At 39.1% G+C, this 14,584-nt stretch overlaps 1 protein-coding gene across 2 annotated transcripts; it reads right to left on the reverse strand.

Annotated features, from left to right (window-relative positions):
- Window positions 1–712: 712 nt before the first annotated feature.
- Window positions 713–5,234, reverse strand: LOC132173128 (Pentatricopeptide repeat (PPR) superfamily protein). 2 transcript variants are annotated; one of them, XM_088512356.1, is made up of 2 exons: window positions 3,297–5,234; window positions 713–1,312 (listed from the first exon to the last, which is right to left on the reverse strand). In XM_088512356.1, the coding sequence occupies exons 1-2, from the start codon at window positions 5,143–5,145 to the stop codon at window positions 1,251–1,253; spliced, it is 1,911 nt and encodes a 636-aa protein (XP_088368482.1). In that variant the 5' UTR covers window positions 5,146–5,234; the 3' UTR covers window positions 713–1,250. The 2 variants fall into 2 exon arrangements, with proteins under 2 accessions (XP_088368482.1, XP_059440698.1); XM_059584715.2 differs by lacking the exon at window positions 713–1,312 and having other exon boundaries at window positions 1,998–5,234.
- Window positions 5,235–14,584: the final 9,350 nt, after the last annotated feature.

Here is a 14,584-nt window from a genome sequence, read left to right on the forward strand (position 1 = left end):
AACATATGAAAAAAAAAAAAAATTAGGTTGATACTAAATCAAGTAAGCATGTAGAGAAAAAATGAAGGTAAAATGTAATCTAACATGTCAATTTGTAATACTCCCAGCAATAGGCTAAAACAAGGCAATGAACCGCGGGCAGATTGCTTAGAGCCACAGTAAAATAGAGCTTTCTACTGTCAATGCAGGTAAATTGACCACAAGCTCTCAACTTAATGACATGTACCACAGAGACTCACCTAAACACCATAGAGAAATACTCACATATTATCATGACACAAAAAAAGTGAAGGTTCAAACATCATCATGTAGCAAATCAGGATAGTTACAGAAAAGTTTCATAATTACACTTCCAAGCAAGCTATACAACAACTATGAAGAAAGAGTGAAGATCAAGAGAAGTTACCTCAACAGCAAAAGGTTTTGAACCAATTGCATATACCAGCCAAAATCACCTCAACAGCACGGTATCATATGCATATTATCAGGAAAATTAAATTGCAATTTTCTTGAAATGGGAGAGTACAGGTTCATGTTGTCACAAATATCATGGTTCGTTCCGACCATTACATTCCACTCAATCCCAGACGTAAAGAAAAGAATGAAGCAAACCCCACTATCTACCATACAAGTTCCATTACAATAATACTTCCAAGCACATAATGTGATGACTATCAAGCAGGAGTAGATCATTAGTTCATTTCAACAAAGGTGTTTGCAAATACCGTCTACATAAGAAAAAGCAAGCTCTTAACTATTTTAACAAATCAGAAGAGCTTCAGAAGTCATTTTGAACAACAACAAACAATGCCCGAATTAGTTAGGAGAATAAAGTATCCACTTTGGCCTGTTTTGGAAATTAAACAATCACAAAAGCATGAAATATAACAATTTGTCCGTCTACAGCATTACAAATGTGGAAATGGGATTTGTGGCATGACACTTTCTAGCACAGAATTAGATGACAGTGTTACCATCACCATGGAGGTCTCGTAGTTGACGTAAAGAATTGATTGGATTTAGGAATAGTTTCTTCACACTAACAAACATTTTAACAAAGTATGATCCAAAAGCACCATGCACTAATTCAATCTTTGTAAAAGTTGCACTCAGTAACAAATTTGAACTCTAATACGGTAAGTTTAGCTCCTTCAACCTCCAAGCTGCTGGCTGATGGTGATAATGTGCAGAGATTCAGTTATTGACATATGCTCTAAGAACTAGCATAAAGATGACCCCTGAGGGAGGCGTTACCAAGTAGTAGCTGGGCAATTGGATCTTGCATAATAGTCCACAAAAGTGGCGACAGTACCTGTTCAAGAAATACAAAAAATCTTTCAGTAGCTTATCGTGCTTTTCTTCCTACTAAGATGGAAAGTGTAGAATTTGATTTTCATGAGATTTTCATTTTACTTGCATTAGTCATCAAACTAAAAGGAAGAACAGTAAAAATAAAAATAAAAAAACAGGAAAGGAAAGATATTTCTCTCTCCCTTCCCCCCAGCTGGCAATTTTGGTAATTATCCATTCCAGCATAGAGGTGAATATCTTTCTGAAAAGTGCAGCCCATTTTAGCTACAGTTTTCTAAAACAGAAGCAGAAACAGACGTTGTACTAGAGGAAAAGCATGGCTCAAAGATCATGGTGTTGTTTAATGGAGGTGAATGAATAGTCTGATAGAATAGCTAGATATTTAATCCAGTGACAGGTCATATTGAACATGAACATCTTCACAAAATGCCAACACAGATCTATATTTCATTTGGTCTATTCCCGCAGATTATCTTACCAGTTCATATCTGCGCTTGTGATAGATTAAATTATTTAGACAACATAGAAGCAACACACACACACACACATGTATATTTATATAAGAGAGAGAAAAAGACAGATAGAGACTTGCTTCATCTTCTGAAACCTATAGCATCATGTCTTCTAAGATTCTGCTTTTGTCTAGGAGGAACGTCCAGAACCCATTTACATTTTTGGCAGCAAAAGGTAATTGCTTCAGAAAAAACCTTGGTGAGAACCAGAAGGTTATTCCTGCGGCCCTGCCCTGCTCTTTTCAAAAGCAATCACCAAGTGTTGGTCCTGCCATGGGAGGTTATCTTGGGAGGGGAGATATGAATATGGTCCAAATCTTTAGTATTTTCCACATAAAGTGATCACTAGTTGCCTTTGATTTGTCTGCAGCGGTGGAAGCAGTGAAGAAATCCATGACCTCCATGTCATAATACTACAACTGTTAGTGAGATTCCCCAGGGATGGGGCACTACAATGAATATTAGTAGAAAAAATAACCCACATCAAATTTCAGGCAGTTGAATCTCCACGTCACTACCCTTAGCTTCATGCCTGATGGAATATCGATTGTCTTTTTTCAATGTTCGTTTATATCTTTTTGCATCTTTCTGCTTTTGATAGGACAGACTTTTATTTTCAAAGTTTGAGGAGGGAGGATCCTTGGAGTTCCTGAAATTGTTCAATTGCTGTCGAAGCTTTAACTTCAGAATTCCACAGTGAGAACCAAACATCTGTCAACATATAAATGTAACAAATCCTGTAGTCAGCTATGATTATCACCTAAATTACAGTTGCTTCACTTTAAATGCGGATTAATCCTTTTTGACAAATATTAGGCCCGACTTTGTTATCCATTATTACAAGAAGTTCCATCACTTCTTGAACTTCAGCACTAACCATTCTAAGATCATCATCTGCCATAGGGGTCTGCATATCATTCTTATGTTATACATTATAACAAGAAGTGCCATCACCTACTTCTTCAACTTCAACACTAACCATTCTAACATCGTCATCCACCATAGGAGTTCGCATATCATTCTTATAATCGATCCAACTATAACCTGGTTTCTTAATGATCTGTTTATCACTCATCAACTCTCTAACCGCCCTCACATCATCCCATCTTCCCAAAGCCGAATAGATGTTGGCCAGAAGCACATAAGGAGCAGAATTCTGTGGGTCCAGGCGAAGAAGTTCCTCTGCTGCCCTTTTTGCTAAGCTCACATTAGCATGAACACGACAAGAACTAAGCAATACCTCCCATAAAACTGGGTCATCCTTATACGGAACCTTATCTATGAGCACTTCAGCTTCGTGGAACCGACCAGCTCGGCCCAATGAATCAATAATGCAAGTGTAATGGTCCAAGACTTGCTCCACTCCATGCTCTAGCTGCATTGAATTGAATATTTCTATACCCAAATCTACCAATCCTGAATGGCTACAAGCAGTTAAAACAGCAGTAAATGTTATACCGTCAGGTTTCTCACCTGAACTAACCATGTCCTTGTAGAGACAAACAGCCTCATATCCACGTCCATTTTGTGCGTACCCATGTATCATTTCATTCCAAGTAACAGTATTTTTACAGGGCATCATATCAAAGAACCGCCTGGCCCCATCTACTTCACCACATTTACAATACATATCAATAAGAGCACTCCCCACAAAGACATCACTTACATATCCACCTTTTGTTATCTGGGCATGAACCTGTCTCCCATGAAATGAAGAAGATAGTTTGGCACAACAACTCAGTACAGTAGCATAAGAAAATTGAGTGGGAAATATTCCATTTTGTCTCATCTGCTTGAAGAAAGTGAAAGCTTCCATGTCTAGAGAGTTAAGTGAAAAACCAGCTATCATTGAATTCCAGCAAACAATATCCAATTCAGGCGTATTAAAAAATATGTGCTTTGCCATCTCTGTCTTCCCACACTTAGAATACATGCAAATTAATCCACTGGTAACATATACGTCAGTATGAAGGGAAGCCTTTTGTGAGGCAGCATGGACCTGCTTTCCAGATTCCAGAAGCCCCAGTGCTGCACATGAGCTGAGGATAATGGCCAAGGTAGTCCGATCAAATTGCACACTTCGAAACTGCATTTCCCTAAACAGTTCTATTGCCTCATTATGGTACCCACTCTGGGCATAGCCAGAGAGTATGGCAGTCCATGAACTCACACTCGGGCATGACATGCTATTAAACATTAGACGCCCGGTTTCAATATCCCCAGACTTGATGCACGCTGCAAGCATATTAATGTAAGTGACCTCATCCGGCTGAAAACCGCAACATTGCATTCTTTGCAGGTACTCCACAGCTTTCTGACTTTGGAATTTCTGGCCATACCCAGCTATCATAACATTCCAAGAAACAACACTGACTTCAGGCAAATTAGTAAAAATCTTCTCAGCACTATCCATGTCCCCATTCTTCGCGTACATATCAAGCAATGAATTATTTGAATGAAGATCTCTCTCAAATCCAAGTTTAATCATGAGGCCGTGAACTTGTCGCCCATGTACGTTAGAAGAAAGCACGAAAGTCGGATCATCCTGACCAAATTCTCCACATACCCCTCTGACACAAGCACCTAAAGTGCTTGACAACGAGACAGAATCGATCCGAATTCCTTTTCTGCACATCAGTCTAAACATTTCCAAAGCCTCCACGGCACGATCCGTCTGCACTAAACCACCCATCATCGCTGTAAACGTGACCTCATTAGGCTCATGCATGTCCCCAAAAACTTGACTTGCATCCCGAATAAGGCCACACTTTGCATACATACACAACAAAGCATTACTCACAAACATATTGTTCTCAAGCCCAATCTTAATGACAAGACCATGACATATCCTACCACGCTCTGAATCCAACAACACGCTGTATGCACTAAATACACTCGCCAAAGTGAAATGGGTAGGCACGAATCCTTCCAAAATCATCGAATCATACGCATCCAACGCTTTGTGTTCAAGCCCACTTCGAACTAATGTACTAATCAAAGTGTTCCAAGACACGGTGTTTCTGTCAGGCATTTTAACGAACAATGCATAGGCATCCTGTATGTTGCCCAATTTACACTGGGCACCCAACAGGGCATTCCAAGAATATACGTCTTTCTGAGCGATTTTATCGAATACCCGGTAAGCAGAATCGATTTTGCCGCATTTGGAGTAAAGCTCGATGAGGCGGTTGGCGAGGAAGGTGTCGGAGGCGAGACCATTGCGGAGGATAAAAGCGTGGAGGAGCTTGCCAGCAAGGTGGGCTTTCTTCTGAATGCAAGACTGCAAGAGGTTTGCCAAGTAGGTGGTGCTCTTGCTTTCCATGGTTAAGTTTTGAAAATGAGGGCGTTAACCCATTGAAATTTTGAGGGTAAGTGTCAAGGGACAAATTTTTCACACCAAATAAGCCACGTGATGACCCTTAGCAAAACACCAAGTAGTGTCAAGGCAGCCAACACACCAATAGGGGTTAAAAAAGGGTAATTACAGCACACACAGATTTTACGGGAGCAATACCTCCCAACTTTTATACTCAACCAAACCAAATGTACAAAGACAATAGCTAGGGCCCTTACACATTGGAACCCTTAGCCTAAATACAAGCAACTAGCCACCAAGACTTACGATGCAGGAAATTAGGGCTGTGTTTGACAACGGGTTTTGGGGCATGTGCGTTGGTTGTGCACTGTTTAGTAACTTTGAATGGGTCTACCAAAAGCTGCAACATGAAAGACATTGAACAGTGCTTTTGCTTCAGAAAACATGCCCATTTTCAGCCTGCATTTGGTGTTCCAAAAATGCCCCTGCAGCAAACCCATTCAAAGTGATATTTCTTCCCACTTTTTTTTACTTCATTATTTAGAGAGGGTTGCCATCTTTCTTCTTTCTTCTTTCTTCTTTCTTAAGTGAAGTTTTCCACTTCAGCTGCTGCTTGGTCCGTGACCCAGCAATGGCGAAGGCTCATTCACCACGACTCCACTCACTAGAGCCCGAACTCAGGTAATTTTCTGTAATTTTTATTACTTGGTGGACATAAAATGAATAATGTCCGAATGTCTCTGCATAATCAAGTAATATTAACATGGAAACAAATTTCTCTGCATAATCAAGTAATATTAATGGGAGGCAACAGCACGATTTGGCTTAAAAATGCTACTTTTTAGCTTGACACGGCGACACGAGGTGCACGAGCTCCATATTTTGGCTCATTTCCTCGTACATTCCCTCCATAGTTTTCTTTTCCCACGACATGAAAAATTGACCATCGACAATTGAAAATATATCTGGCGCTACATACACACCAAAATCCACAACGGTAATGCATGTTCACACATTCTGTCCACAGTGCTATATATCTATATGTTTCATTTCTATTATCCAAACATATCAATAAGGATTGGGTTGGTAAAGCGATTTAGAGGGTATTTTCGATTTTTTAATTAGAACATAACATAAATGTAAAAATAGTTTAATTTGAGTGTTGAATTGTTTGTTAATTTTTTTGCTTAGCCAAAAGTTGTCTTAAAAGTAGGGGTGGGCAGATTAATCGCTACCGTTTAACCGGCCGTCTACCGGCTTCGACCGAACCGATATTAATCGTAATCGTTTAACCGATATTCTTATCGATTAAAAATTTTGTACCGAAATTCTTATTGGTTCGGTTTGGTCCGGTTAACCATTTGTTATCGGTTAACCGTTTTAACCGATAATAACCGGTATGGAGGAAGACTAGTAACAAAACCAATCTAGTTTAGTTGGTAGTGAACTAGAGCATAAGGCTCAAATCCTTATGGTCATGGGTTCAAGCCCCTCTAGACTCTTTCTTCCACTATTTTACTTTCTTTTCCTTCTCACCGTTTCTTTTCCAAATTCCCACGCCACATATCTCATTTATTTTCTTTCTTTCTTTCTTTCTTTTCTCCTCCTCCCACGCAGCAGACTCTTTCTCTTCCTCATTGTTTTTCTTTATTTTCCTTCTCTTCCCAATTCCCACGCCACATATTTCTTTTCTTTTCTTTCTTTTTTTTTTTCTTCTCCTCCCACGCAGTGGACTCTTTCTTCCTTATTGTTTTTCTTTCTTTTCCTTCTCACCATTGCAGGAGAATGGGTTTCTTCTCCCCCCCCCCCCCCCCCCCCTTTTTCTTCTCTTTCTAGTTCTCGCAACATCCGCCCCCATCTACTCTCACAAACCTCTCTTTTAGCATCAAAGATTTAATTCAGGTAAGAGTTTTTGCCTTTTGGTGCTTGGGGGTTAGAGAAGTAGAGAACACTGAAGAAGATGAGATTTATAATCGGTTAACCGGTTTAACCAAACCATTTAACCGTGTACTGTTATAGCCGATAATTTTCGGTTAAAATTCTTATCGATTCGGTATCGGTTAAGAAACTGTTTAACCAAAAATTATCGGTTAATAACCGATAAGAGCCAAAACCGGACCGTTTTCACCGATACCCACCCCTACTTAAAAGTGTTGCCAAGGGGCGGACCTGCTTGAAAGGTCAGAGGAGAAGGAATCTTTTTTAAAATATTTCCTAAAATATACTTTTTTTATAATTTTGTCCCCTAAATAATATTTATGCCCCTCTTCTAGCATGTAAAATTAAGAAAATGTCCCTATTCATTTAGTTTCCTTCTGGTCTTTTACAAAATTTAAATAAATGATTCATTTTTTTATAAGTTCACCTTACTAATTCAAATCTCTATTCCCCTTAGAGACCACACAATAAGATAAGAGAACACTGAGTTGATAATTCATTTGATAATTCTTCTTGCAACCTAAGGGTTACATTTATAGAAAACTACTTAAACTTGTATAAGGAATGTAATCAATATTATTGACTTGTTAATTCAGAATTGCCTTCTTTCGATTGTTTTCTCTATGTTTTCTTTTTCAGTAAAGTATTATGAGGTATGTAACTACAATTTTACATTGGTATATTTAGAGATGTAATATCTAATACTAAAACCATCAATGTGGATTATTATATTTGGATTACTTTTTAAAAATTAATTGTTGATGAAGATATATTTTGATGTTGTTTGGGTAACTGCTGCTATTTGGATTCACGTTATTGTGGACATTGCGGTTTCATTAATATCTTTTCTAACATAATGCAGTCATGCTCTCATTTTGTATAATTTCAGTGCATGGAGACATAAAGCAATTATTTGTGTTGTGACTAATTTAATTATCATTTATTTCTCAGTACGGCAGATACGCCATAAGACCACGTGACGTCCTACCCAAAAAGGATCGTTGATTATTCTAGTTAAATCAAACTCATCATTACATTACATTTGCTCGTGTTTAAAATTTTGTTAATGTGTTCTTCTTGTTATCTTTCGATGTCTGGTCTCTTTGTCCACATTAACTATCAACTGCATTCATATACGATATTTTATTGTTGAGATCTATATGCTTCATATATTTATGCATATATGCCAACTATTAAGTTGTCACATGTGATCCTCCCAAATCATAGATGTTTTTTTCCACGCCTCGCAAGTCCCCCCCACAAGCATGCTTCCCCCCACTCACCCTCCCAACCCATTAGCCGGGTCGACCTTCGCATGAAATGGGAAAACAAACACGAGGACTGCCTGCTCGACATTTTGAAAGAGTTCCTTGAAGAAGGTACATGACCACCATATGGGAAACCCATAATTTCTCACATTACTCAAAGAGTGAACAACAGACTTCATGATAGCACTCAATACACGGATTACCAAGTTGGTGAGAAAATTCGTCGCCTAAGAGCAAAACATGCCAATTACTTGCAACTTAAAAGGGACAACAATGGTACTGGGTTTGGATGGGATGATGACCTTGGGACGATCAATGCAACTCCAGAGCAATGAGAACACATCAGGACGGTATACCTTTACCTTTATTGATAAAGTTTATTTATTGTTATGTCTTTTCCCACTTAGAGAGGTTGTGCTAACTTAACTATTTTTTGCATTTTTTTTTCTTTTAACAGGATGCGAAACTGAAAAGGTACTACAAATTTCGTACTAGCCCACCCCAAAACTTCAAGAAAATGTGCTACGTCTTTACGGGGTCCACTGCTACTGGAACTTACAAACATGCTAGCACCCAATCCCCCTCAGACTCCGATTGTGATGGTGAGAATCAGATAGATCTCAATCTCCCTCCGGCCATCGTTGACCTAACGGAGGGCCCTAGTTGTCCCATACGGAAGCCGAAAAGCAAGTCAAAGGGAAAGAGGAAATGTGATGTGGATTTGCAGTCCCCCCATTCTAGCAAGCGTTCCTCAAAGGGCGAGGAAGTTTTCACTCGGATTACTAATGAGTTCAATGAAATTAAGGATACAGTCATCCGGCAACTAAAAATATCCGACAGTTCCCCATCAGTTGGGGACGCTAGCTCTGCCCGGTGCCCTTCATCTAAAAGTCTTGTTGGAGGGGTGATGAAGATAGTTAATGCTCTTGCTGCTGAGATGTCAATGCCTCCTACAACATATATGGATATGTGTAACAACCTCAAGGACCCACACTGGGCGAAGCTTGTATTGAACATGAATGCTGAGGGACAACGTTATTGGGTCTCAACTTTCATGACCTCCGGCAATAATTGATACAATCAATTATTGTGTTATGTTATCTTTCTATTATGCGTCATTTGCAAAACATTATTATCTTATTATGATTGTGTGTAATACTAAACTTTAGTACTGTACGGATGCCTATTTCCTAACATGTATGGCTTTACCTTTAAAGTGACGCATATTTCAATATGATGTAGATCTACGTGTTATGTTATCTTCATTATCATGTTATATTATCGTGTTATGTTATCCTCTATACTTCATTATCATGTTATGTTATCTTTGTGGCTTTAATATCTAATGACGCATATTTAAATATGATGTAGATCTACATGACATTATGCATTACATTAAATTGTAGGTTCTTCGACATGGATAAAGCTAACAATAGTGATTTCACAAACCATGATGATCTTACGGATTCCGATATTGAGGAATCTGATGACGACGATGAGGAGCCAAATTTGGATTCATCACTAAGGGATGAATTGGAGATTCTTCTTTTGTGCATGTTTGAGTTAGTGCAAGAATGTTACGTCCATTTAATGCACCCATCAATAAGCTGCATTCCAATTCCTCAAAGGACGTCAATGTTGACCGGCGCCATGTGGGTACATTCGGTACTTACCGATGACAACACAACTACATGCTACGAGCGATTTTGAATGTTGCCGAGTACATTCTTGAAACTATATAACACATTGAAACAAAATGATTTCTTAAAGAGCAGTCGTTATGTTAAGATTACAGAGCAAGTTGCGACATTTCTCATAATTGCCACGCACAGTCACACGCATAGGGATGTGTCGGATAGAATACAACGATCTTCGGAAACAGTAAACTGATATTGTCACCTAGTTTCGAAAGCGCTTTGTAGGCTTGGAAAAACCATCATACGACCATCCGCAATGCAGGTGCCTCACCCGTATGTCATGACAGATAGCCGCTATTATCCGTGGTTTGGGGTAAGTCATATTAAAACCAACGTAGTGTTTAGTTGAAAAAGTTTGTTGCTGAAATATATAGCATTTACGTTAATTGGTATCATTACTTGATTTCACGATATATATATTTTTTTCTTCTAGAAATGTATTGGGGCATTGATGGCACCCACGTTGACGCAAACGTGACGGGGGAGAACAAGGTGCCCTATCGGGATTACAAGTCGAACGTATCGCAGAATGTGTTATGTATAGTTGATTTTGACCTATGCTTCACCTACGTCTATGCTGGTTGGGACGACAGCACACATGACTCCCGGGTTTTTTGGGAGTGCATACATGATCCAAAAGTCTGCTTCCCCAACCCAACTGAAGGTACTAGTTTGCAACGTAGGTTTTGTGTTCGTTAATCTACTATTGGCGCCGAGTCTAACGTGCTAGTCTTCAATGAATTTTTTGTAGAGTATTTTTACCTGGTTGACTCAGGCTATAGCTGCTACAAGGGGTTTCTTACCCCGCATCGCAATGAAAGATACCATCAGGAGACTTTTCGTCAATCTTGGATACCGCCTAAGAATGCTATGGAATTTTTTAACTACAGACACTCTTCCCTACGTTCAGTTGTTGAAAGAACGTTCGGAATTCTAAAGAAACGTTTCAAAATCTTGAAGTGTATGTCTCCATTTTCCATGCGATATCAGAGATATTTTGTGATCGAGTGTTGCACCGTGCACAACTTCATTCGAAAGGATTGCGGTCTCACGGATCCGTTATTTGTTAAAGCTTTAAAGAAGATATACGGGCAAGAATGGATTGATGTGTCGCCAGTGGTAACCATGCCACCTGTTCCATACGTCGCACGTGATGTACCACCGAACCGATCTCGCAAAAGTAAAGAATTCATGGTAATATATTGGGATGATGTGACAAGTCACATGTGACAAACCGTAAATTCGGGATAATTTACGGCTCCTTTCATCTTCCCATATTTTGTTTAGTTTTTTGTGTATTATGGATATTGCAGACGAATCTATACAACACCTAGATAGGGGTTGACTAGGTGTATGCAATGTCGTGCTTATCCTTTTGACTTGAAAATGTTCAAGTAATATTATAAAGTTCTATGTATGTACAAAAAAATTTGCGATATATTTTCAAGTGAAATACATCAAAGGCCTTAATCTATATGATTTTCAATTCACTCCAAGGGGCTCGACCCACTTATTAGCCCGACTCGTATATATATATACATATACAAATTTCAATTCTGTTTAAACAATATATCCATATAGTGTTAGCATTGATCTGAGAGTTTTGAACGACATTTTGAGCGAGGTTGATTGACGATAAATTTTGATCCAGTGGATATCAAGAGTTTCCAATCAATTTTTTAATTTTTTTTCTATTCTAAAAACAATTTCTTTTATGTTATATATGTGAATGATGGTTGTGAAAAATAATCTACAGAAAATATTGTCTTTCTCTATTATTTTAGTATTGCTTTGGTTTTTTTTTTAATAGTCACGAATATTTGCAATACTCATTTAAGTACTAATAATAAAAGAGAGGGTTGTACTGATTACATAAAAACTAAAAGGAACAGAAGAAGATAAATTATGCTCATACTTGAATACAGCAGTTAAAATACATTAGCATTGAAGTCTATCACCAAACAAAGACCGCCTATAGTGAGTTAATGAAAATAGGCCGGTTTCGTAACACTATGTCGTTACATATAGGATTGTCTTATAGATGCAATTAATTGTTGTTGGCCAAAACATTTTCCTACAAGGGCAGCCTACGCCGAGCAATATCCTGAGGTGTTCCAAAAATGAAATACATGAGCATTGAAGTTAGAGCCAAACATAGCCCGCATAGTGCAATAAGCAGAAAATGGAGTCGACTTTCAACAGCTTCTCCATGGGGAAGTTGGTCCTCCAGCAACTTATTCTTCGTCTTCAGCTCAGATATCATCACCCGGGTACGATCATTGACAAGGTCATCAACCCAGTCAAAAAACTTGCAATGTGTTCCAATTCCATCCTTAAATTTAGGGCATCCAAAGTATCGCCGACCTGGGTTATCTTTACTCGATGAGGTCCGAAGTGGACGTGGCAATCCGCAGAAGCATACACGCGTCTTTTGTTGACCATAGCCAGAGGCAGTTGATGAACGGTCTGACATCTGCAATCACAGAACCACAGGTATGACAAAATGTATGGGTTTTCAATTAAATGTCATCTATTATGTATGGTTCAACTAAATGTTATCTATTTAAATTAGCTAGTGGGACTTTTATAGTTAATTTCATATTAACAACAAATGAAGAGTTTGTTTTATATTAAGTACGCTTCATCTGTAAGCTTGTAACTTTATGTTTGGCATGTTTTATTTGTTTTACCTTTTACTTCACTGGGTGTCTGATGTTGTTTCTATTCTTCCATGGAAATAGAATAGATTTTTTAAGAGGCTCGATAATAGAAACATGCCAAAGCAAGTAGACAGGACAGGAAATTGAAGCACAAGGTGAAAATAACGACTTGAAGCTTTAAAAGCATTCTTAACCAAGCAAGTGCGACTCCATAAACAATAAGAAAGAAAAAAAAAATGCAGAATTGGGGAAAAAATAAGAAGAGAAAACTTTTACTATGAAACAGAAATATAGAGACAAATTGACGACCCAATAAGCAAAATATCAAATAGCTCCGCTTGGTCTGTGAGAAAATCAGGAAAATTGTAAAAATGAAAATAAAATAATCCCAGTGTCTTCGTTATTTATACCAACAAACCAAAAGCCACATACAACAACGCCATAGTTCAAACAAACCGAGAGCTCAAGAAAAAAAAAATCTGGAATTCATGATTTTCTTCAATTTTCTCAGTAACCAAGCAGATGTGATATGCCAAAAGACAATTATATTACAAAACAACCCATCAAACAAACACAGTAATCCCATCAAATCAAACCCATGACATATATAAATACATAAAAATAAAAATAAAAACTATATATTATTATGTAAGAAAAGAAATGAAGAGGGGGGAGTAAACGTATAGAAAATTACCTGAGTTGGGGCTCTAGTGAGTGGAGCTGTGGTGGATGGGCCTTCGCCGTCGCTGGGTCACGGACCAAGAAGCAGCTAGAGCGGACAAACTTCACTGAAGAAGAAAAACGGAGTGGACTGTGGAGAGAAATGGGCCCTGGTTTTCTGAAAGAAAGAAGAAAGAAGAAAGACGGCAACCCTCTCTGAATAATGAAGTAAAAAAAAGTGGGAAGAAATATCACTTTGAATGGGTTTGCTGCAGGGGCATTTTTGGAACACCAAATGCAGGCTGAAAATGGGCATGTTTTCTGAAGCAAAAGCACTGTTCAATGTCTTTCATGCTGCAGCTTTTGGCAGACCCATTCAAAGTTACTAAACAGGGCACAGCCAATGCACATGCCCTAAAACCCGTTGTCAAACACAGCCTAGAATACACACTCACATGCACTCAGTGTTTCCCTCATAGCAACTCCCTCACAAGACTCACTCTCAATGAAGCTTTCAACTCTCCCACAATGAAAGTTCTAGCAACCCATTTATAGCCATCGGGAGGGAGAGCTTTGCTGCAATGGGCTGCCACCTGGCTCCAGCCCACTGCCTGGTGTAGCATGGTTTAAACCCAGCAAGCAATCTTCCATTGGACCATGCTTCTTGGTCCATTTGAAATCAACCAATGCCCTTGTGGCAGCCCTTGCTTAACTTCCTACCACAAGGCAACCCTTGCAAGCATCCAACTGTCCCATTGAGGCCCAACCATCTTCCTCCCACTTGTCCAAGTCTTGCCGGCTTGGCAGAGCACCATTCCGCCCACTATAGCAAGCAATCATCAGCTAGGAAGCTTGGCCAGCGCCCCACACAAGCCACTACCACTCTCAAGGTCCTTCTGTCTTCCCAACTCCACAGCAAGGCAATCATAAAACCCTGGCACAGTAGGTCTTCTTGAATAAGGCAAGGGCACCACATGGCTGGTGCAGCAAGCCACACCATGTCCATCCAGAAACAAGCTTTCAATAGGATCTTCAAGGGGCTAAGTCATGCCCAAGCCCATACAACAACCATGCTACCAAAGCCAAGCACTTTGATAGTGCATGGGCCAATGTCCAACCAAACAACCAGCAAGGCTGGAACAAGTCCATCCTTCATCTTAGCTCAAAGCATGCCTCCCTCATGCCAGGCATGATGGTCAGCAAGGATGTTTGGTAAACCCAT

Source organism: Corylus avellana, chromosome 1 (genome assembly GCF_965113065.1).
Source record: "Corylus avellana chromosome 1, dhCorAvel1.hap1.2, whole genome shotgun sequence".
NCBI classification, from domain to species: Eukaryota; Viridiplantae; Streptophyta; class Magnoliopsida; order Fagales; family Betulaceae; genus Corylus; species Corylus avellana.